This window comes from Corvus cornix, chromosome 18 (genome assembly GCF_000738735.6).
Source record: "Corvus cornix cornix isolate S_Up_H32 chromosome 18, ASM73873v5, whole genome shotgun sequence".
NCBI lineage: Eukaryota > Metazoa > Chordata > Aves > Passeriformes > Corvidae > Corvus > Corvus cornix.
Window position 1 is genome coordinate 605,374 of NC_046347.1, and position 23,762 is coordinate 629,135.

Here is a 23,762-nt window from a genome sequence, read left to right on the forward strand (position 1 = left end):
CCCGCTGCCCGCCCGCCCGCACCGCCCGCACCGCCGCGCCGCCGCCACCATGAAGAAGCAATTCAACCGCATGCGCCAGCTCGCCAACCAGACCGTGGGCAGGTAGGGACGGGATGGATGGATGCGATGGGATGCGATGGGATGCGATGGGAGGAGGGTGGGGACCCACCCTGCCCAACCCAGCTCTGCCCACAGCCCCCATCCCGCACCCTGCTTGCTCCCGCCCGCCCCGCTGCACCCCCACCTGCCCGTTCCCAGCTCCCTGCCCGTCCCCTGCCTGCCCATCGCCCCAATCCCATGTGTCCTGCCTGCCCACTGCCCTGGTTCTGCCCCTTCCCTGCCTGCCCCACTGCCCCGACTCCCTGCCTGCACTCTGGCAGCCTCGCTGCCCTCATCCCACAACCTGCCTGCATCCTGCCTGCTCCCTGTCCACTCCCTGCCTGCCCCTCCGCCCTTGCTCCTGCCTGCCCCACTGCCGCTCCTCAAGGCCACTCCCTGCCTGCCCCACTGCTCCTGCTCCATGCCTGCTTCCTTGCCTGAGCCCTGCTTGCCCCACTGGCCCTAATCCCACTCCCTGCCTGCTCCCTGCCTGCTCCCTGCCTACCCCAGGCTCTCAGGGAGATGCTCTTCCTGCTCCCTGTGTGCACCTTGCCCTGCTCCCTGCCGCACCCTGACACCCTCTGTCCTCACCGTGCTCTACTCCCTACCCCTCTCCCTGCCCCTCTCTCTGCCCCACTCCCTCCTCCCTGCCCGCTCCCCTGCCTGTTAACCCCTGTCTGTCCGCTGCCCCACTCCCTGCCCCTTTACCCACTACTCCCTGCCTGCCCCTGCCCCCTTGCCTGTCCCCCTGCCCATCCCCTCTGTCCCAGGGCTGCAGGGACACTCCCTGGCCCCCCAGCCCGATGCTGTGGGGTGCCCCACTGCCCTGCCCCCCGGCACCCCTGGCTGGCCATGGAGCCAGGGGCACTCTGGGGCTCTGGAGCAAGAGCCGTGCCCACGGGAATGCCCACGGGAATGCCCACGGGAATGCCGTGTGCACCGGTGCACGGCCAGGCCTGGGTTTGATGGTGGCTGTTGTGTAATTCCTGGAGATTTTGCATCGGGGGGGGCGGGAAGAGGATTTATTTATTTTCCCTTCCCATCGCGGCACTGGGGCACTGGCACAGCTGGAGCGGCGGCTCCGCATCCCCTCGGCATCCCCAGGGCTTCTGCTGGCCCCCCGTGTGCCCCCGTGTCCCCCATGGCACCGGGGGCACGTCCGGCTGGCCCGGGCTCCCTGGCCGGGCTGGAGCTGCCGCCCACGGCCCGCAGCGGCACGGGCTGGGGTGGCAGCGGCTGCGGTGTGGGGCTGTGGGAATGCTGGGCAGGGACGGGAGAGTGGGGGGAACGTGGCTTGGGAGCTCCAGGAGTCTGGTGTGGGAATCCCTCACAGGAGTGGTGTGGGAACGCTGTGCGGGAGCACAGCGTGGGAATGCGGTGTGGGAGCGTGGTCTGAGTGTGGTGCCAGAGCGTGGTGTGGGATCATGGCACAGGAACGTGGCACAGGGAATGTGCAGGAGCACAGTGCTGGAGCGTGCTGTGGGGTCGTGGCACAGGGACTGTGGTGCCAGGAGCGTGCTGTGGGATCGTGCTGTGGGATTGTGGCACAGGGAATGTGGCACGCAGATCGTGCTGTGGGAATGCGGTGCGGGAGCGCTGGGAGCCCGGCAGTACCTCCTGTGGGGGAGCGGCAAGGAGAGGCTGTTTTGGGGACATTTTCCCGTGGCATCTGCACCAGGCCAGGTTCCCTCTCCAGACCCTCCGAGGGGGCTGGACACATCCCCACCCTCTGGGAATGGGAGCTGCACGGGGGGGTGTCCCCAGGTCCCCCAGCTCGGCGTGGGAGATGTGAGCAGGGCACTGCTCCCATCCCTGGCTCCAAAATGGTGCCTCTGACAGGGCCAGGAGCATCCTCCTCCCACATCCCGCCAGAGCACCCTGTTGTGCCCTCCCGCAGCCCCTGGAATGGGGTCGGGGGCTCGGATAAACCCCTAATAATCCTCTTAGGGGATGTGCTGGGCAGCTGGGAGGCTCCGGAGGTACCCAGGGACAGAGGGGGGATGTGGCCCCTCTTTCCTGGGATGGGGCACCTGGAGCATCCTCAGGGCTTGGCTGGAGCTTGGGGAGCATCCCTGTCCTCATGCCGGCTCCGCTGGTCCCCACCTCATCCACGGGCTGATATTTATCCCTCTTCCCACTGGAGTCCTGAGCAGTCCTCTCCAGACAGCCAGGAATCAGGAATAATAGATGGGATTAAGGAATAATAGATGAAAATAGGGAATAATAGATGAAAATAGGGAATAATAGATGAAAACAGGGAATCATAGATGGAAATAAGGAATAATAGATGAAAATAGGGAAAAATAAAAGGAAGTAGGAAATAATATGTGGAAATGTGGAATAATGCATGGAAATGAGGGAAGATTAATGGAACTGAGGAATAATTAATGGAAATAAGGAATAAGAGTACAACCCTGGTGTTTTGTCTCCCTGGAAGAGGCTCTCTGGGGGACAAGCCCCACAGCCTTTGGGGCTCTGAGGGCTGTCCCCTCCTCCTTGTCACCAAACCCCAGTGGGGTAGCCTTGCAGTGCCAGCGCCCCCAAGTCTGGGAATGGGGACCACCGGGATGGATCCTGTCCTGGGCTGAGCGCTGTGCTCACATGGGGGTTGTCTCTCGGGGGCATTGCTGCATTCCAGGAAAACGGGGACAGCAGGGACAGCAGGGACAGCAGGGACAGCAGGGACAGCAGGGACAGCAGGGACATCTGCCCAGCCACCCTACAGGGTGTGCAGAGAGGTGTCCCAGCCCCTGGTGGCTTTTCCTGCTTTAGGTGGTGTGGTTTCCATTAAAAAAAGGAAGGAGAGAGGGGACTGAAGAGAAACCCGTCTCCGTGGGTCGGCAGGAGCCAGAGGGAGCAGCCACGAGGGACCGAGGGTGAGGAGGAGACTCAGGGCTTGGGTCAGGATTAGGGCCAGGGTCAAGGTCAGTGTTAGGGCCAGGGCTAAGGTCAGGGTCAGGGTTGTAGTTAGGGTTAAAGTGAGGCTTAGGGTCAGGATTAGGGTTAAGGTCAAGGTTAAGGCCAGGATCAGTGCAGGATAAGGATCAGAACTGGGGAATTACTGGGTCAGGGTAGGATCAAGATCAGGGTTAGGGTCAGGTCATGTGAGGAAGTGACTGTGTCCTTTCCAAATCCAGTCTGGAGCTCCATGTCCCGGGTGCCCCCACGTTCCTTCCTGGCTCCACTTGGATGCTGGGAGCCAGCCCAGAGCTCCTGTTCCCACTGGGGAGAGCAGCAGCTCCCACAGGAGCTCAGGTGCCCAGTCTGGGAGTGAGAGGGACCAGTCAAAACCTCAGCTGGGCCCTGAGCATGGGGTTTATTTTGTTTTATTTTAGTTTAATTTAGTTTTGTATTTAATTTTTTATTTTGAATTTATTTATTTTATTTACTTTGGCTTTTGGGGGTTTTTTGGTCATCTCACTTGACAGAAGGAACTGGGGATGCTCAGCCCAGCCCAGCCCAGCCCACACCTGGTACTCAACCCTGGGAAGAATTCCTGTGCCAGTCCGTGAGGAATATTCATCTCCGTGGGGTGGAAAAGGGGAAGGGAAACCAATAAGTGGCTGTAGAACATTCTGAGGAGCTTTCCTGCAAAGCGCTTTTATCTTTGTTTGTGTTTGTCCGTCCCATCGGGAGGTCCCGCCCTGGCTCCAGGCAGTGGGACAATGCCACCAGGGTGTCACCTCAGCCGCTCCAGCGGCCCGAACAGCCCTGGGAGTTGCCCAGAATCGGCTCCATAGGGATTTTTTCCCATGGGGATTACACCGGGCACTTGCAGCCGCTGGCAGAGTGACACGGCTGGGTTCCCAAAGGGCACAGAGGGAATGGAGGACACGGGGAATGGTGGCGGAAGCTCGGAGGGGTTGGATTTTTCCCCCTCGACCTTTCTGAGCGTCCCACGCTGTGTCCCCCATCCCGGGGGCAGTGGTGGCACTTGGGGCTGGATGTCACCTCGGTGGCTCTCAGGGAGATGCTTTTCCAAGCACCAGGACATCCACACAAAGCCTTTAAACACCGGGGTTATTCCTGGTGCAGCAGGAGCATCCGGCGAGGAATAAGGACATTTTCTTCTGCTTGCACTGAATAGGGACAGAGGGAAATAAAAGCATCACCCGGGATTTTTCCAACGGGATTTGCAGGCGGGAACAACATCCCGTAAATAGCTGGGTTCCCCATCTGCACTTCGGGGTGCCAGGGACTCGCTGTCAGCAGAAGCCCCTGGGATTTCGGCTCTGGATCGGCAGATCCCGGCAGCCCCGGGGATATTTTTATCCTCCTCGCAAGGAGGCAGCGCTGACAACCTGGAACATTCATGGAGCAGGCTGAGGGTTTTGTCTCTGCTCCAGCAGCCTCAGGGCTCTGCAGGGGCTTCTCCACGATTTCTAAATCGGGATGGAACCGTGGTCGGGATGCGACCCCGGGGAGGGAAGCGCCAGCAGCAAAGGGCCCCGAGCATCCCGAGCCAAAGGGACGCCAGCACCGAGCTCGCCGCCGGGAAGGGGGCAGGAGATGAGGACAAGAGGCTTCTCTGCCTTTCAGCCTCTGTCCCCCATTTTGCTTTGCTTCATTCGCTTTTCCCAGCTGTGGGCAGGATGGAGGGAAGCTGCTCCGGCCCTCCCTGCCTGTTCCTCCCGCTGTTCCAGCCTGGCTCGGCTGCCGAGGGCTGAGCGCCGGCCCTGGGCCCGGCGGGGTGGGCGCAGCTCCCCTCACCGCAGGTGCGGGACCGGGGCTGTCGCACCGTGCCACCGCGGGCAGGACGCGCCGGAGGAGGCGCCGGCGGGGCCGTGTCCCCGCGTCGCGCTGGATGTCGCAGTCGGAGCCGTTTCCCGGGGGAGCTGAGCAGCGATTTGAGGATATCAATATTTGATGTTTTGCTTCTTGCCTGCTAAAAAGGCGCCGGGAAAAATCCGCGGCTCCGCTGGAGCTCGGCGGGTGCCGGGTTGGAGCCGTCGGGATCTGTGTCCCCGGGGAGGCGGTGGCCAGGAGAGCTCAGGTGGCGGCAGGTGGGGGCAGCGCGGTCGTGGATCAGAATCTGGCCTGGATCACGGAGCCCGGCGCTTCCAGGGGTGTGGATGGCACTCAGGGGCTTCCTCCTCCCTCTGGCAAACGCAGAGGGTGCCCGGTGCTTTAGCCAGGACTGGGGATGAACCTCACTCCCCAGCCTCCCTTCTGGGCTTTGGGGGCTCGAGCACCTGGGATTTTCCCGCAGGCACCGGAGGCAGATGCGGCAGGGCGGGGATGGAGCCGGGCACTGTCCCTGTGTCCATGTGGGATGTGGGATGTGGGACAGACCCTCCCCTGGGAATCAGCGCTGCCGGCACGGGACGGCCTTGGCTGGGTGTTTGTGCCTCCCTCTCCAGCAGTGCAGCTATTTTTAGGCTGGAGCAAGGAGAAATTAGGGAATCAGCATTGGTCATTAAATAATGATTAAATATTTATGGACAGGCTGCAGCGAGGGCTGGCTGGGGCTGGGGTCAAAGGGGAGTTTGGGCAGGAGATGCAGGAGAGGGGCTTTTTGCAGCACCATGGACATGCTCTGCCTCTGGAGATGCATCCCTGCTCCTGCTGTCCCCACACCAGTGTGATGCTTTTCCCGTTCAGAGATAAATTACCATGAAATCCTTGCCATGCTCGGAGTTTTGCTGGCTCGGGGTCAGATGCAAGGCTCCCTGTCATGGGTGGCCAGAGCACCAGAGGGGGACGGTGGCAGGGGACAGTGATGGATGGTCCAGCCAGGCACAGGTGGCTGGCACGAGGAGATGCTCCAGGGAAGCACCAGCTCTGCTGCACCTCCCCAGGTCAAGGCTGTGGACACTCATGTATTTATTTGGGAATCAACATAATTTGCTTGATTGGTGTTGATTTCTGCTGGCAGCAATTAACTCGTGCACAGCAAATGCCCGAGCATGCTGTGACTGCATCCCCACTTGTTGGCTTTGGCTCTCCATGGTCATTGTCCCTTTCCCCAGCTGCCTGCAGGGATGGAGTCCGGCTGCTGCCTGAGCAGGGCCCGGGTTTGTGCTGGGAAAAACAGCTCGGGGTGGAAATCTGGAGGGGAGGGGGAGGAGCAGGATTTTATTTACCGGAAGGAAAGAGGAAAGAAAGCGTTGGGAGCTGGGAGTGCTGGCTGCCTCTCCAAGGGACGCTCCCACGGGATGCGTGTAACTCATGGAATGAAGTTTTGGGGGATTGGAGACCAGCCAGGGAAATTGGGTACCCCTCTCTTGGGAGGCACAGGAACCATCACCCGTCCCTACATGGGATTGGTTGGAGCACACCATGGGAGGGAGAGGGGAGCCCAAAGCAGGGAGGTTTGGGGAGGGGCTGATGGAGATGTTCAGGGCTGAGCCCACTGGAAATGCTTTGCCAAAATCCCTGGCGAGATGCTGCCATCCTGCTGCTCCAGAAAAGGCAGTGGGATAATCTTTCATCCCCACTGGATGCCCCGGGGAAATTCCTGGGTACCAGGGAGGCACCGCTAGGGTCTCTTTGAGCACCTCAAAGCATCTCTTTGAACACCTTTGAGTGCCAACAAGGGCTCAGCACCCAAGAAATCCCAGGATGTGAAGGGCTGGCACAGGGGAATGCTCTCTGGTGAAAGCATTGGGTTTTAAATGCTGAGGATGTGCTTAAACACATTTCTGTTATTCTCTTTGAAACGTTGTTTTCTGCTCCTCAAACACTCCTCAGAGCATAGCACGGCTTGGGATGTGGCTGCTGGGAGAGACACCTGCCCACGGGACCTGGGATGTGCAAATCCCACCCACCACCCGGCTGGGAGAGCAGAAAACACAGGAAAAAAATCCCTTTTGCTGTTCAAGTGAGGAAGTGACTCCTGGGGAGTGAGCAGCAGGGATGTGCCAGCGGTGCCTCACTCCCTACCACCTCCCACTCCTTAGGGATGCTAAAAATATCCCGAGCTGAGGACGGACGTTGTGGCTGTGCCCGTGGATATTTGCTGCTTTTTTCCCTGTTTGTGCTAATTCTGTGTCACTTCCAATCCTGTGTAAATGAGAGTGAAGGTGATTCCCAGAGCAGGAGGAGGAGCTGCTCAGCCCTTGTTCCCAGGTGGGCAGTGCTCCTTAGAGATGTTCTAATCTGTTCATTTCAATAACTTATCTTAAAAATTAAAATAAACAGGATTTGTTTAATTTATTTTTTTTTAATTTATTTTTAAATCACCTTAAATCAGGTGCTGGGACATCTTTCATGCCCAAAGCAGATTTAATGCAGTTCATTTGGGGATGCCCTGGCACAGTTTTCCCACAGGGACATGGCTGACCCATCCCTGGAAGTGTCCAAGGCCAGGTTGGACGGGATTTGGAGCAGCCTGGGGTAGTGGAAGGTGTCCCTGCCATGGCAGGGGGCTGGAATGATGAGCTCTAAGGTCCCTTCCAGCCCAAACCTTTCCACGATTCTGTGATTTGCACTTTCTGCAAGGCTTTGGATGGGATGTGTTTGTGGGTGAGCCGCTCCCGTGCCACGCTCACTGTCTGAACTTTGCTCTGTGTTTGCTCCTTATTTCCACTATTCCAACACTTCCCTCCCTCTCTCCAAGCTGAGAATCCAGCTTGGATGGCAGGAAGGGACCAGACTCAGGAAATAAAGGTGTTTTTTTCAGGATGACAGCACCAATCTCTCGCTGTCCCTTGACGAACCTTTAGGGACTGATTGGCTGAATCACAGCTCTGCCCCAGCTCACATTGACAGAGCTCGTTTTTCCAAGTGAAAGGATGCACTGAAGTCGTTGAAAACCCTGGGAAAAGGAATAAATGATCCGGATGTGATGGTTTAAATGAGCCTGAGCAGCTGTGGTGCAGGGCCCTGAGCTCGATGCTGCGGGTCCACGGGCCGAGGACAGCGGGTTTGTGTCCCCTCCTGCATCCCAGTGCTCCTCCCTCGGGAAGGCAGCCGCTGCCACGGGCTCTGGAGCGCTAAATCCGTCTCCAGTGAGCAGCAGGAAGGGCTCTGGCGAGGCCCCGGGCAGCAGCTGCCACCTCACATCCCGTGGCTGCCTCCGTGTGAGGAGGCCCAGCCATGCAGACGCGCTGTCCTTGGGATCCGGAGGGAGCCCAGCGAGCCGCGCTCCTGTGCAGACACAGCGCCCCTCTCCGCAGCACTGCCCGCTTCCTTCTGGGAATTTCGCATCCCTATTTTCCTGGGGATCATGGAAAAATAAGGGGGAGATCAGATGCAGGCCCTGGATTGGTGTGGAACCTGGCAGTGAGCCATGGAGATGCTCCATCCTTTCCTTCTTTAGGAGACGAGGCAAAGGCTGGTGGGAGCAGAGATCCTTAAATCCCCCCTGCATCCTGATGGAAAAGCACATCCTGGGGTCCGTGGTGTGCACAGGGCGCTGCTGCACGGCCCAGACCCTTCCCCGATGGGTTCTCTCCTCTTCTGTCTTGCAGAGCCGAGAAGACCGAGGTGTTGAGCGAAGATCTGCTGCAGGTGAGGTTCCCTCAGAGCCACCCCAGGGTGTCGCGTGGGGGCTGCAGCCATCAGCAGCTCCCTCTTGGTGCTGCAGCGTCCCAGGGCAGTGGAGGGGCTGGAGGGAGGAGGAGGAGGGACTGGGAGCATGGGAGGCGACACTGCCTCCCTCCCACGAGCCTCCCAGCCCTTTCCCAGCCCGGGCTCCAGGTCAGCAGGAATCGGATCCAGGGATGGCAGCCTGATCCAGCTGGCCGGACTGCAGCTCCATGTCCAGCCCCGGGCAAGGGACGTGTGACAGCAGGGGACAGTGCCCAGGGCTGCTGGGTTGGGGGATTCCAGCAGAACAGCCCGAGCCAAAAGCCACACGTGGGGCTTGGAGCATCCAGGGATCACACGGCTGTGATGCTCGGCTGGCGTCCCTCAGGGACATCTCATCCTGGTGCTCTTTGCCCCTAGAGCAGGGAATCCTGGTGATGGGATCCCGGGGTGGTGGGTGATGGGATACTCCGGTGATGGGCTCCATTGCTCCCACAGGTGGAGAAGCGGCTGGAGCTGGTGAAGCAGGTGTCCCACAGCACCCACAAGAAGCTGACAGCCTGTCTGCAGGGCCAGCAGGGCCTGGATGCCGACAAGCGCTCGGTGAGGGCGGCGGGGCCAGGGGGTCCGGGATCCAGGGGATTCGGGGATCCAGGGGGATCCAGGGGATCCAGGGGTCCGGGTGGGAACGCAGCCCCTCTCTTTGCAGAAGAAGCTGCCGCTGACGACGCTGGCGCAGTGTCTGATGGAGGGATCGGCCGTGCTGGGGGACGACTCCCTGCTGGGGTAAGGGCGGCTGGGGCTGCCCCGGGGGGACACTGCCAGGGGGGCCGGGGGCTGGGACAGTGCCAGGAGTGCTGCTGGCAATGTGCTGGGAATGTGCTGGCAATGTGCTGGGAATGTGCTGGGAATGCTGCTCCTCCTTGGCTCTGATGCCAGGTAACAGGGATTCACTGCTGTGTTGGAGGGGCTGGGGGGATCTCGGTGGTTTATTCTTCTCCTCCTTGTATGGGCTGGGATCCTGTGATCGTCCAATGTAAACTGCATTTATAGACTTTTATATTCATATATTCATATCGATGTTTTTATGTATTATATATCGATATATGAGCTATTACTGTTTATATACTTATATATGATTTATCATTATCTATATATATATATTTGTACATTTTATATATTTCTCTATTTCTATATTACTTATTATTCATATATTTACAAATATTTTACAAATATTTAAATGTTTACATGTGATTTATTATTTATATATATTATATATATATTTTTATATATAAATATATATTATATATATTTTTATATATATAAATATATATTTTTATGTATTATTCTTATATATTATATATTTTTTTATTTATATAGATATTTGAAGTCCACACAGTTTTAGACTGGCCTAATAATAATATATAACATCATACTAATACATAATATAATAGTAATATATAACATAATTATATAGCTAATAATATGTCATAATATAATAATCTAGTATTTTAATTATTATTATTATATCATTAGAAGTGCAATTCTTAAGGAATGAGCTTTCCTGGCATCCTGGGTGCCACCCTCCCTCCACCCTCTGCCAGGGAGGGGCTGCCCTGTGCCACTCCCGGAGCCCCGGGGCTGCTGGGTGTCCCCTGTCCCCGCAGTGGCTGCAGGACCGTGTCCCCAGCCCCAGCCGTGCCTGTCCCCGCAGGAAGATGCTGCGGCTCTGCGGGGAGGCCGAGGACAAACTGGCGCAGGAGCTCATCCACTTCGAGCTGCAGGTGGAGAGGGACGTCATCGAGCCGCTCTTCGTGCTGGCTGAGGTGAGCTGGGGGTGCCTGGGGGTCCCTGGGGTGTCACCGTGCCGGGGAAGGGAAGGGTCTCCCTGCTTCGGCCGCTTGTTTGGTTCCTGGCCCCTGGAGCCGTGTCCTGCTGGCTCCTTCCTCTGCTCCCACTGCTCCTCCTCCTTTCCCAAACACAGGGGGTTCACACTCCTATTTCTGATCCATTTTTCCAAGCCCCAAACACTTCCCGTTGTTGTTGGGGTTTTTCCCTCTCCTTTTCCCCTCTGCTGCTGAATTTGTTTTTCAATTTTTCCCGATGCTTTTCCCCTCCTTTTGCACCCAGCAAAACCTCCTGGGCTGGGCTCGGATTTTGTCCCCCCCGCACAAACGGGAGCTTTGGGTGCTGCTGGTCCAGGGCTCCCAGCTGTTCCCAAATCGCTCTGGTGCCTGCGCATGGGGCCTTTGCACTGCCATCTCCAGGACCCTTTTCCTGCCCTCATCCAGCTCCCCAGGAAGCTTTGACCCCCCAGGGCTGCTGCTCTCGGGTTCTGGAGCTGTCGAGGTGTGGCACATTCCGGGTGGGACGTGCAGGAGGGATCAGCTGGGCCGTCTCCCTGAGGATGTTAAATTAAGGAGCTGCGTCCTGACCCACCCAGCTTGCCCCAGCCCAAACCCCCAGGGTGTGACCCACCCCTGGACGCCTCTCCAGGGGTGTTCATCTCCTCCCACTCCATGTGTTGCTGCAGGTGGAAATCCCAAATATCCAAAAGCAGAGGAAGCACTTGGCGAAGCTCGTGCTGGACATGGACTCCTCCAGGACGAGGTAGGAAATGCCTTCAGGTGCTTTTTAAGGAATAAAAATTCCCAAGCCCTGGGTAGGTCCAGGGAGAGCAGCTCCTGGGCCCCTGGCACTGCAGTTCCCTTGGGACAAGAGGTCCTGGCTGTGTCTCTGTGGGCCGTGAGTTCAGTTTTGCAATGAGCCATGATTACTGCTCCTGTCCACAGAATCCATGGACCCCTTTTCCTTGGCTGCCCTCTGCAGCAAAAGTGTATTTTTTTCTGGCAGAAAGGGTTATTTGTACTTTTTCCGTGTCCTGGTGAGTTCTGATGCAGAGCCAGGTGCTCCTGCCCCTGCAGAGGGGCACTGAGGGGAGCTGGGATGACTCGGGATTGTCCCATGCCACCGTTGAGTTGTCCAAGCCCCCACTCCAGCACATCCTGGGAGAAGTTTGAGAGATGTCCACAGTCCCCAGCATCATGTCCAGGCTCTCCCATCCCCTTCCTCTCTCCTCCCACCTGGATAAGGCTCCTTATCCTGCAGGAAAGAATTCCTTGGAGCGCAGTGTGTGCAGTGCTGCGGGGATGGGGATGGCTGGGGGTGGGAGTGGGTGCTGAATTCCAGCTGGACTGGGATCATCTCCTGCTGCTCAGCCCTGGGACCATGGTGGCCACCCAGGGCCGCTGGGATGTGGTCACTGCTCCGCACCGGTCCCTGTCCCCCGCAGGTGGCAGCAGTCGGTGAAGTCCTCGGGCCTGGCCAGCAACCTGCAGCCGTCGGGAGCCAAAGCCGACGCTCTCAGGGAGGAGATGGAGGAGGCAGCCAACAGAGTGGAGATCTGCAGGGTACCAGGGCCACTCCTGGCCGAAGGGGGACTGGGGGCTCCCAGACTCTGGGGAGAGCTGCATCCTCTCCTCTCACCCTGCTCTGCATCTTCCCTTTCCCCTGCCTGTGCTGAACCCTCCTCTGGCTGCTCCCCAAACGCAGTGCGGTGGCATCGGGTGATGCTCCCCAGCCAAATGGGACATTCCCAGCTCCTCTGTCCCCATTCTCCACATCCCACTGGAGCTGGAGAGCCTCCCATTCCCTGGGAACCCATCCTGGCAGAGCTCAGCACTGGGTACATCCAGCCCTGGCCCTGTTAAAGACAATTCTCCACCTTCTCTGTGCTGGGTTTATTTCCCATCATTTTCAAACACTAAGAGGGACTTCGACCCCCTTTCCATGGGATAAGAGGGACTCCAACCTCCCTTCTTTGTGCACTTTGAGGGGACCTGGACCCTGATCAGGCTGCAGTGGGGGGGGCTCCCGAACCTCCCTGACACCCTAACCCTAACCCTGTGCCACCCTGGCTCCTGCTGGGACCAAGCTGGTCCCTCCTGGTGGCTCCGGAAGGGCCGTGGTGGTGGCACTGGGGCAGCAGGGGAGGGATGGTGACGGATGCTCTGCCCCTGCAGGACCAGCTCTCGGCTGACATGTACAATTTTGTGGCCAAAGAAGTCGACTATGCAAATTATTTTCAAACTGTAAGTGCCACCCACCCCCTGGCTGTGCCTGTCCTCGGTGGCGCGGTGACCCCGGTGCCGTGTCCCCGCAGCTGATCGAGGTGCAGGCCGAGTACCACCGCAAATCCCTGGCGCTCCTGCAGAACTTCCTGCCCCAGATCAAAGCCCAGCAGGGTGAGTGCCCACAGCTCTGTCCCACTCCCACCTGTGGCACCGAGGGCCTGTGACAGGCTCTGTGTGACCCCGCAGGGACAGCTGAGCACCCTCCTGCTGCTTGTCCTGCCTGCATCCTGCCTGTCCCGGCGCTGGGAGGGGATCCCATCCCCATCCCCGTTGGCTGGGGGGGCAGGATCCGTCTGCACGGAGAGGGGGAAACCTACCCCAGTGTGTTGAGGGTGGGCAGGCCCTGGCACAGGGTGCCCAGAGCAGCTGTGGGCTGCCCCTGGATCCCTGGCAGTGCCCAAGGCCAGGCTGGACATTGGGGCTTGGAGCAGCCTGGGACAGTGGGAGGTGTCCCTGTCCATGGCAGGGGTGGGAATGGATGGGCTTTAAGGTCCCTTCCAACCCAAACCATTCTGGGATTCTGTGGAAATCCCCATCGAGTGCAGCTGGAATCCCAGCACTGAGGGGGGGTTTGGGGGTCTCTCTGGGGGTGCAGCATCCAGAGGGTCTGGGCTGGGAGCCTGAGGTCAGGGTGAGCCCCAGGCAATGGCCCCAAAAGCAGCTCCTTCCCAGGTCAGGGCTCCTGGTGCTGCTGTCGCTGCAGTGGGGCAGGGAGGGATTTGTATTTCATTTTGTTCTCTATCCCACAAAATATTCCTGCCTTAAACTGTGATGGAAGAAGGGGAGAATATTGCAAAGGTTTGCCTGTTGTTACCCCTGTGGAAAATGCAATCCAGCTCCTTTGAAATCCTGGGATGACTGGAAAACATTTTGTTGGATTTCACCTTTCAAAAGCACTTCACGAGCTGCCAGAGGTGCAGGGCCCTGTTCTTCTAACAACACCCAAACAGAGTATTTTACTGCCAAAACTGTGATCCAAGGGCCTTTTGGGGAGGGGATGCTGGATCTGGCACCATCCTCCCTCTCCTCTGCCCCCTCTGCCCGTCACAGAGGCGTGGATGGAGAAGCCCTCCTTCGGGAAGCCCCTGGAGGAGCACCTGGCCGTCAGCGGGCGGGAGATCGCCTTCCCTGTGGAGGCCTGCGTGACCATGCTGCTGGAATGTGGGATGCAGGAGGAGGTGGGTACCGGGTCCCACCCTCGCTGGGCATGATGGAAGGGGCCATGGGGGTCCCCAGGGCCAGGGCAAGGAACTGGAGGGGTCCAGGGACATCCCCAGCCCCAAGTCCTGTCCGACACTCCCCGTGTCCTCTGCCCAGGGTCTCTTCCGCGTGGCTCCCTCGGCCTCCAAGCTGAAGAAGCTCAAGGCTGCCCTGGACTGCTGCGTGGTGGACGTGCAGGAGTACTCAGCTGATCCCCACGCCATCGCAGGTGGGGCTCCTCGGGGCGGGGCACCCCCCAAGGGCACCCTAAGTGGGATAAGTGGCACCAAGTCCAGCTGGAGGCCAGGAACCAGTGCTGCAGTCCAGGGGTTGATGCTGGGTCTGATTTTGTTCAATGCCATCATTCATTAATGGCCTGGCAGATGGGGCAGGTGGCACAACCTGGGGACAGTGGCTGCCCCAAGAGGTGCTGCCATCCAGAGGGACCTGGACAGGCTGGAGATGAAGAAAATAGGGATACAACCATCATCCAGTCACACTAATGAGGGTGGCCCTAACGAGGGTGACACTGATTAGGTGATCGATCTCTGCAGGAGCAGGGAGTGGTTGGGAAGTCTCATGTTAACATCAGACTTCCCATCTTCTGTCACCTCTTCTGGGGGAATTGCCTCCCCAAGCACAGATCCGAGCCCATGGGGCTGCTCTGGAGCATTGGCTGGGGTTCCATGGCATCCCTGCTCCCCTCTGGGAATGGGGGCTCCGGCAGGCACAGGATTGAACCCTGGCTTCCCAACGGGAGCCTGTTCCCAGCACAGGCAGCTGGGAATGTCCCAGGCAAAAACAAGTGATGGAGACCTGGGAAAACACCTGCAGGAGGGAACTGGGAAGGTGCCAAGAGGGACTGGGGGGTGGCAAGGTGGGTGCTGGGGGCTGGGGGTGCCACAGGCTGCTCCAAGTCAGGGAGACCAGCGGGTGCTCCGGGGTGCGGTGGGGGGGAGGTTGGGGGGGATGGGAGTCCAGTGCCCAGGAGCAAAACCGCTTTGGTGCCCGACAGCCGGTGCCACCCGCAGTGCCAATCCCTGTGTCCCCTGTGTGCCACAGGAGCCCTCAAGTCCTACCTGCGAGAGCTGCCCGAGCCCCTCATGACGTTCGAGCTGTACGAGGAGTGGATCCAGGCCTCCAAGTGAGTCTGGAACATCCCCCCGTTCCTCCTTGGCAGGGGCGGGGACAGCCTGGGTCCCCGTGCATGGTTTGGGTTGTTTGTGGCACAGCTCCCAGAGTTTGGGGTGTTTCCTCTGGGCTCTGAGAGCCAGGAGGTGGTGAGAAGTTCAACATCCAATGTCTGCCGAAGGGATTCCTTCTCCTTTTGACTGGGTTTTGGGGATTAATTTACTTATATAATGTTGGTGGCAGCCTGAGGGTCTTGCAGGGTCCCCGAGGGCAGGGCTGGTGGGGTCCACAGCCCCAGGGCAGGGTGGGAATGGGGGATAACGCCCTCTCCCCCCTCCCTGCAGCATCCCAGAGCAGGAGAAACGGCTGCAGGCTCTCTGGAATGCCTGCGAGAAGCTGCCCAAAGCCAACTACAACAACATCAGGTGAGCCCGGGGCCAGCAGGACACGGGGAGGGGACACACAGGGTGTGACCCGTGCACTGACCCGTTTGGGATCGGCTGTCCAGGTACGTGATTAAATTCCTGGCCAAGCTGACCGAGTACCAGGATATGAACAAAATGACCCCGAGCAACGTGGCCATCGTGCTGGGGCCCAACCTGCTGTGGCCGCAGGCTGAGGGGTGAGCGCTGGGGGAGGCGGGGATCCTGCTGGGAATCCTGCTGGGAATCCTGCTGGGAATCCTGCTGGGAGCCCCGCTGGGAATCCTGCTGGGAATCCTGCTGGGAATCCTGCTGGGAATCCTGCTGGGAGCCCCGCTGGGAATCCTGCTGGGAGCCCTGCTGGGAGCCCCGCTGGGAATCCTGCTGGGAGCCCCGCTGGGAATCCTGCTGGGAGCCCTGCTGGGAGCCCTGCTGGGAATCCTGCTGGGAGCCCCGCTGGGAATCCTGCTGGGAGCCCTGCTGGGAGCCCTGCTGGGAATCCTGCTGGGAATCCTGCTGGGAATCCTGCTGGGAGCCCCGCTGGGAATCCTGCTGGGAGCCCTGCTGGGAGCCCTGCTGGGAATCCTGCTGGGAATCCTGCTGGGAGCCCTGCTGGGAGCCCCGCTGGCCTGCAGGGGTTGCTGAGCTGCCGCCCCCGTGCAGGAACATGACGGAGATGATGACGACGCTGTCGCTGCAGATCGTGGGCATCATCGAGCCGCTCATCCAGCACGCGGACTGGTTCTTCCCGGGAGGTAGGGTGTGTCCCATGGTCGTGGGGACAGGTGGGCTTCCTGGCGCCTCCTGGGACGGGGCTCAGAGCTCCCAGGTTTGTTTTTGCCAGCTGCCTTGGCTCGCTGGAGCTCAGGCAGGGCTCTGGCCAGGCTCAGCACAGCACTGAGCCCAACCCCGCTGCTCCAGCCCCCCCTGAGCGCCCCTGCAGTGCCAGCACCCCAATCCTTCCCCTCCCTGAGGACACTCCTCCCACCACCATCCTTCATCCCTCCCCCAGACATCGAGTTCAACGTGACGGGGAACTACGGCAGCCCCCTGCACGTGAACCACAACGCCAACTACAGCTCCATGCCCTCGCCGGACATGGACCACGGCGAGCGCCGGCAGCACGACCAGGCCCGGCGGCCCCTCAGCGTGGCCACCGACAACATGATGCTGGAGTTCTACAAGAAGGATGGGTAGGGTCACTGCCAGGGTTTGGGCACAGGGAAGGGGTGGCTTTGCCACCACCTTGGGGTGGGTGGCACTGAGCTGGTGGAGGTTGGGTGGTCCCAGGGTGCAGGGACCCCCTGCTTTCCATGCCAGGCTCTTGGGGGTGTTCAGGTGAACTCACACCTGCCCACTGCAGATGGGAGTGGGGTGGCCCATGGGGTGACACCAAGGCTGTGCCACGCCAGATACCGGTGTCCTGGTGTCCTCAAGGTCTGCAGGATTTGCTCCAGGGGAAAGCTTCCCATTCCCACCCCATGCATGTCCCCTGTCCATGACATGTCACAGGGACCTCAAATGGTCGAGTTGGCTCCAGAAAACACCCAGAATTCTCCCCATCCCAAAAATGCCCCCATTTCCAGAAGATATCCCAAGCTGTCCCACCACCGGCATAGCCCGGTCCCTCCTGAGCCCCCCCTGCCCCCACTCTCGAAGCCCCTCAGCCTCGCAGCTCCTTTCCCCAGCAGTGACCTCTCACCCTGTGCACTGTCCAGTTTAGGGGGTTTTCACACTAATAACCATTTGTTTCTGCCCATGCAGCCTTAGGAAAATCCAAAGGTACCGTATCCTCTGCAGTGGTGCTGGGAATCTGCAGGGAGGGTGCAGGGAGGGTGCTGGGAGGGTGCTGGTGCCTGCTGGTTCTTGGGGGAAGGGAGAGGTGTCCGATGGGTGACACAAACCCGTCCCACGCTGCCACCCCTGCCCTATTGCCCTGTAGTTTCACTCCCAGCAGTTTCCCGGTGGAAGAGGCGTTTTTAGGGACCCCAAAGGAGTGGTGAGGGGGTGCTGGAGGTGCCTTCCCACCGGCTGGGTGCTGACCCCCGTCTCTGTGTCCCCAGCATGGGCGTCAGGGTGATGGACACCTCGTGGGTGGCTCGCCGAGGCACCTCAGCGGGGCGCAAGGCGACCTCGGCCCCCCGGCCGCGCAGCCCCCGGCCCCGCCCGCCGAGCTCCCCCCCACGCCCCACTCGCCCATTCCCGAGCAGTCGCCGGAGATTTCAGCAACGCCCTCCCCGCCTCCCACCAGCTTCGGCTTCCCCCCGGCAGCCGAGCGGACAAGGTAAGGCCACCGGCACCCCGTGTCCCCGAGCCGGGCATCGTCCCCGCGAGTGAGGCCAGCAGCGACACAACCTCTCGGTGCGGGAGAGGACGCTCAGCATCCTCGGGAGAGGAGCAGCATCTTTAGGGCAGAGGGAGGAGAGGATGCTCTGCATCCCTGCAGCCACTACCACACCCCCATCCTGCCATTCCCATGAGAACCGTGCTGCCTTCAGGGATTTTCCTGAGGGCCCCTTGCCCGGGTGTTCCTGGGCTGTAGCGGAATTTGGGCTGGAGGTGCCAGGAAGGTGCAGGGAAACCCCTCGGGGAGCCCAGCGGCCCCTGAGACCTTCGTCTGCCCAGGGTCTGAGTCCGGCTTTAATTGCACAGCTCATGTGGGAGAAATCCCACTTTTCTGCCCCAAAAGGGAAGCAGAGCCGGGCCGGGTGCTCACACTAGGCAGGGGGCAGCCCCGGGAGGGTTCGGCACCACGGGGGCTCCCCCGCCGCTCCCCGCTCCCCGCCAGCGCTTCTGCTCTTTTACGAATTTCCCCTCCCTTTTGTGTGACTTCTGCCGGTTTTTACGGTGCTTCTGTACCTTTGCAGCAGGGCTGACCCGGCAGCCGCCCGGCGCAGCGGCGGCCCCAGCGCCCCCCGCCCCGGGGACCCCCCGAGCTCCCGCTCCCCGCCCTGGGCGCGGCCCCTGTGGCCCGCCCCGCTGCCCGCCCGCCCCCGCTCCCCGCGCTGGCCCCCGCTGGCCCCGTGGCACTGTCCCCGCCTGTCCCCCTGGCCCTGCCTCCCCGCCGCGGTTCCCCCCGCGCCCCCCCTGCCCCGGGGCGGCCGCCCGCCCGCCCTCGCCGCAGGACTCGGCCCCCCGAGGTAACCGCGGGACCGGGGCGGGCTGGGGGCGTCACCGCCGGCCGGGGGACCCTGGGGCCCGGGGGAGGGTGGCCACGAGCGGCGGGGGCGGAGGAATCCCGGGGGGGCGGCGGGAGGGGGCACCGGGTGCTGAGTGCTGGGTGCGGGAAGGAGCTCACGGCTCTCCCTCTTCTTCTTCTTTTGCTGTTTATTTCCAATTTTCTTTTTTATTGTTATGACTCATGTTTTACATTTTCCTTTTATTTTATTTTTGGCTTCATTTTTGTTTTATTTTTAAATTATATTTTTCATGATTTTTTGAGTTTTCTTTGTTAATTTTTCATTTGCCTTTATTAATTAATTCTCTTGCATTTTCTGGTTTTAATTTTATTTCTAATTCTTTGAATGTTTAATTTCTGCGTTCTGTTACTTTATTTCTATTTTTCATTTATTTTCATTTTATTTCATTTTTAATTTTACTTTTATTTATTATTCTTTGCCTTTTTATGCTTGATACTTTTACTTTCCCTTTCGGGTTTTCTTTTCTACTTCCCTTCCCTTCCCTTCCCTTCCCTTCCCTTCCCTTCCCTTCCCTTCCCTTCCCTTCCCTTCCCTTCCCTTCCCTTCCCTTCCCTTCCCTTCCCTTCCCTTCCCTTCCCTTCCCTTCCCTTCCCTTCCCTTCCCTTCCCTTCCCTTCCCCTTCCCTTCCCTTCCCTTCCCTTCCCTTCCCTTCCCTTCCCTTCCCTTCCCTTCCTTCCCTTCCCTTCCCTTCCCTTCCCTTCCCTTCCCTCCCTTCCCTTCCCTTCCCTCCTTCCCTTCCCTTCCCTTCCCTTCCCTTTCTTCTCTTTCTTACTCCTTTTCTTTCCTTTCTTCTCTTTCTTACTCCTTTTCTTTTTCCTTTTTCCTTTTCTATATTTTGCGTCTTTTTTCCTTTTTCTTCCATTTCTCTTTTCCCTTTTTTCCCCTTTCCCTGTTTCCTCTTTCCTTCCCTTGCCCGTTCTGTGCCCCGTGCCCGCCCCAGCACTTTCAAGCCCCCGGAGCTGTCCCCGGGGCCGCCCCCCGCGCCCGCCCCCGCGGCCGAGCAGAGCCCGCACTCGCTGCGCAAAGGTAGGAGCGGGTCGGGGCGGGCCGGGGCGGGGCCGCGGGGGGGTCCCCGCCGGGGTGACCCCGGCCTGACCCGTCCCTGTCGCTGTGTCTGTCCCGCAGGGGCCAAGAAGCTGGCGCCCATCCCGCCCCGGGCGGCGGGGGAGGCGGGCGGCGGGCAGCCGTCCCCGGCCAGCTTGTCCCCGACCCCCCCCAGCACCCCGTCCCCGTACGGCCCCCTCGGAGCCCCCCCCGGAGCCCCCCCCGGAGCCTCCCCCGGGGCCGGGCCGCCCCCGCTGCTGCCGTCCCCCGCCGCCGCCGCCCCCCGGGCCCGGGCCGCCCCCAAAGCGCGGCCGCGCCCCGCGCTGCCCCCCCGCCGCAGCCGCCCCCGGCCGCCCCCGCACCCCCCCAGCCCCCGGAGCCGCCCCGCCTGGACACCGCGGGCCCCGGGGACGGCGCGCTCACAGGTAACCCCGGCGGGGGGGGGCTCTCGGGGGGGTGGCAGAGTCCCCCAGGACGGGGACAATGGCCCTGGGAACACAGGACCGAGCCCTCGAAGGTGGTGATGTCCCCAGGAAGGTGGCACCCTCCCCGGAAAGGTGGAAGTGTCCCTTGGAAGGCAAAACGGTGCCCCGGAAGGTGGCAGTGTTCCCCAGGAAGGTGACAAGTGCTTGGAAGGGCAGAACTGTCCCTAGGAAGTTGGTGATGTCCCCAGGAAGGTGACAATGCATTCTAGGAAATGGCAATGTCCCTGGGAAGGTGGAGATGTCCCTGGGAAGGTGGAGATGTCCCCAGGAAGGTGACAATAGCAGAGGCAAGGTAGAACTGGCCCCAGCGAGGTGGTGCTGGCCCAGGAGGGTGCCAACATCCCCGAGGGTGGCCAGGTACTCAGGAAGGTGGTGATGGCCCCGGAAAAGAGGAACTGTCCCCAGGACGGTGGTGATGAGCCCAGGGAGGTGCCAATGCAATCGGGAAGTTGGCTGTGTCCCTTGGGAAGTGGCAGTGTCACCAGGAATGCGATGTCCCGGGAAAGCCCCGGGAGCTGTGCTGCTGCCCCTGCCGCTCTGCCCTCCCTGGCCCTGGGCTGTGTTGGTGCCGTGTCTCCCCGGGGTCCCTGTGCTGCTGGAGGGGGATGGCCAGGGGATGCTTTGGAAGTGCCAGGTGACACTGGGGACCCCAGAGGACACAGAGGCTGGGGAGTGTCCCAGTGTCCCTCCCATGGGGTCCGGCAGGGCACAGGGATCTGTTCCCTGTGTGCCCGTCCTGCCTGTGAGGGCGTGAGCGGCAGAAAGTCCCGGGCACGCTGTGGGGCTGGTCAGTGTCCCCAGGGGCTGCCACCTGCCTTTGGGTGGCATTGGCATGGGTGTGGCTCTGCCAAAGCATTGCTGTGGGCCTGGCGTGGCACCCTGGCATGGACGCAGCCCTGATATCACACCCTGGCATCGCTCCTGGCCTTAGCTGCAGCTTCACTGTCCCACTCTGGGACAACAAAGTCCCTGAGCCACATCCTGAGCAACGTCCCTGGGAATGTCCCTGGGCAGTGTCCCTGGGCCAGGCAGCTGTGGCAGAGGTGCTTTTTCTACCTGAGGGGGTTGCTCTGCTCTCAGCAAGGGACACGGTGACACTGCCTGCCTGTGCCTGTGCTCACCCTGTCACTTCACAGGTGCAGCCTCACCCTGCGGGTCCCCTGGGAGAGGGGACAGAGGTGTCACCCACGCTCAGGGGGACAGAGCTTCGTGGGACGCGGGCAGTGTGTGGGGACAGCTGGTGTCACCGCCCTGGCTCGGGTGGGGTCCACAGAGCAGAGGGCGGCGGTGACAGCCCTGGTGGTGGCACTAACACGGTGCCAGCCCCGGTGGGTGCCCCATCACTGTGCCCTCCCGCAGGTCTGCTCCGTTTTGAGGTCCCCTCCCTCCACGTGTCCCCGGACGCCGCCCTGTGCCGGGACCCGCCGGAGGCAGCGCAGAGACTCTCGGGGCCGAGCCTGAGCCCGCGGCAGGAGGAGGAGGAGGAATCGGAGAGCACAGCCCTATGACAGTGTCCCTGTCCCCAAGCTCATCCGTGCGGCACCCAGGGGCCAGCACCGGCCACCGGCACCGAGGGCCACGGGCCAGTTTTGGGTGGCAAAGCGTCCGGTTTGGGGGCGGCCGCTGTTCTTTAGTTCATTTTTGTTCGCCTTATCCAGACTTTGCCTTTGAACCGGGTGCCTGCACCCCCTGCCCCGCAGCACCCACGACCCTGGGGTGATGCCTCCACGTCCTCCATGCCCCGAGGCGGGTGCCACTGGGTGCTGGCCAGGTGACAAGGAGCTCGCCGGCGCTTTGCAGTGGGATTTCCTTTCTTCGGCTTCTTCCCCCTCCGCTTGTTTGGGAGCAGGATGGGACCTGACCAGCAATAACCTGGGGACGCAGGATGTGCCCCCCGGCTCTCGGGGTGCTAGCGGAGGAGGTGCACGTCCCTCGGCACCCGCTGTCCCTGGGGGTTGGTGGCTTTGGTCGTGCATGCACAGACAAATTAACCTTTTATCCTTTCCAGAGAGAGAAGATCTATATATATATATATCAGCAGAGATATATATATATTCTATATTTGTATAGAGAGAGAGAAACTATAGAGAGATTTGTTTTATCTGGAGCCATTCCCGCCCGGCCAGTGCGAGAGGGAGGATGGAAATGGCAGCGCTTCGCCCCCACCCCGCTCGTGCCGTGCCCCCCGCCCCAGGTGGGCACCGGGGGGCACCAGCACCCCAAAGCAATCAATAAATCCAATAAATCCGTGTGCCACTCTCTGAGAACTGCCCGGCAGCACCGGCCTTTGCTTCCTGCCCCAGCCTTGGGGGGAGGACTTGGGAGTGCAGAGGGTTTGGGTGATAAAATGGTGGTTTGGGGTTCTATAGGGGCTGTCATGGATCTGGTGCCATGGGATGGGGCAGTGTCAGGCATGGGAGTCGCATTGGGGCTCCCACCCTCTCCAGCTGCAGCTGTGGCATGCAGAGCAGCGGAGGGGTCCTGTCCTTGTCACTGCCAGCACGCCTGGGCACCCCAGGGAAGCTGCCACAGCCAGGGCTGCCGAGTGCCTGGGTGACAACAAGTGACAAACCCACGTGTCCCCTGCTGCAAAGCAGGGCCACAGCCATGGCAGCAGCAGTGGCACCGCAGGGGCCTTGGCCTGGAGCAGCCTCCAGCAAGGGATGGTCTCCTCTACCTTCCTGCTCATGTACTTCCACCTAATCCTGTTTCCATCTCCACCTTTGCCCATCCCTTCCATCCCCTCCATCCCACCTCATCCACCCCGACCTCCTCCATTTCCACCCCAATCCCACCTCCTCCACATCCATCTCTGTCTCCACGCTGATCCCACCTCCATGTCTACCAGCCCTCCTTTCCTCCTCCACCCTTGTGTCCATCTCCTCCATCTCCTCCCTGATCCCACCACCTTCACCTCCATCCCTCGCTGTGGCTGCACCAAGTTTCCCCAGACATCCTGCTCATGCCTGGGTGGGCTCAGCTCCAGGATTCCGGCACTCCTGGTGCTGCCACCCTGCTCCCAGGCCTCACTCAGGCACAGCCACCCCACACAGCAGGATCCAGCCAGGACTGACCCCTGGGCTGATCCCCACTGCAGTACCAGGACCACCCCTAAGGGACACAGAGCCCTTTTCCCCTCAGACACGTCCCCTGGGATGGACACTGGGCTTGTTTCACGTGTCTTTAATAGAAACCGCCGGCGGTGGGGCAGAGCCCCGTACAAAAGCTGGCTGCAGGAATCGGGGATTGCATAGACCGAGGTGTGGGGGACCCCCCACCCCCAAATAGTCGCCTTTTAGAAAACAAAAAGCGTCTCTAAATAAAACTCTCCTGGTACAATAAATACTCTGGTGCTGCAGAGCTGGAGACCCTGCACCCACCTGCCCCGTTTGGGACAGCCCCGTGCTGGGAGACCCCTGGGTTCAGAGCCACCACTTTGGGATGAGCCGACGTCTGAAACCCTCAGCTAGGGATGGTCCCAGTTTGGAATGCTCCTGGATCAGGATCTGGGAGCTTCTGGGTCAAGATACCCTGGTTTGGCTTTCCCCTGGGTCAGAAGTCCCTGGGTTGGGAGCCAAT

General features: G+C 60.2%; 1 protein-coding gene across 1 annotated transcript; it reads left to right on the top strand.

Moving 5' to 3' along the window:
- ARHGAP44 (Rho GTPase activating protein 44) lies at window positions 1-22,450 on the top strand. Its single transcript, XM_039562268.1, is given in 23 exon segments — window positions 1-102; window positions 8,511-8,550; window positions 9,067-9,171; window positions 9,278-9,354; window positions 10,283-10,394; window positions 11,102-11,178; window positions 11,861-11,978; window positions 12,591-12,659; window positions 12,731-12,812; window positions 13,752-13,879; window positions 14,019-14,130; window positions 14,964-15,045; window positions 15,377-15,457; window positions 15,541-15,654; window positions 16,118-16,209; window positions 16,467-16,647; window positions 17,219-17,236; window positions 17,518-17,585; window positions 17,588-17,738; window positions 19,595-19,680; window positions 19,780-20,024; window positions 20,027-20,123; window positions 21,543-22,450. Coding segments are annotated over 23 exon segments (2,337 nt in total). The 5' UTR covers window positions 1-49; the 3' UTR covers window positions 21,692-22,450.
- The last annotated feature ends 1,312 nt before the right edge of the window (window positions 22,451-23,762 follow it).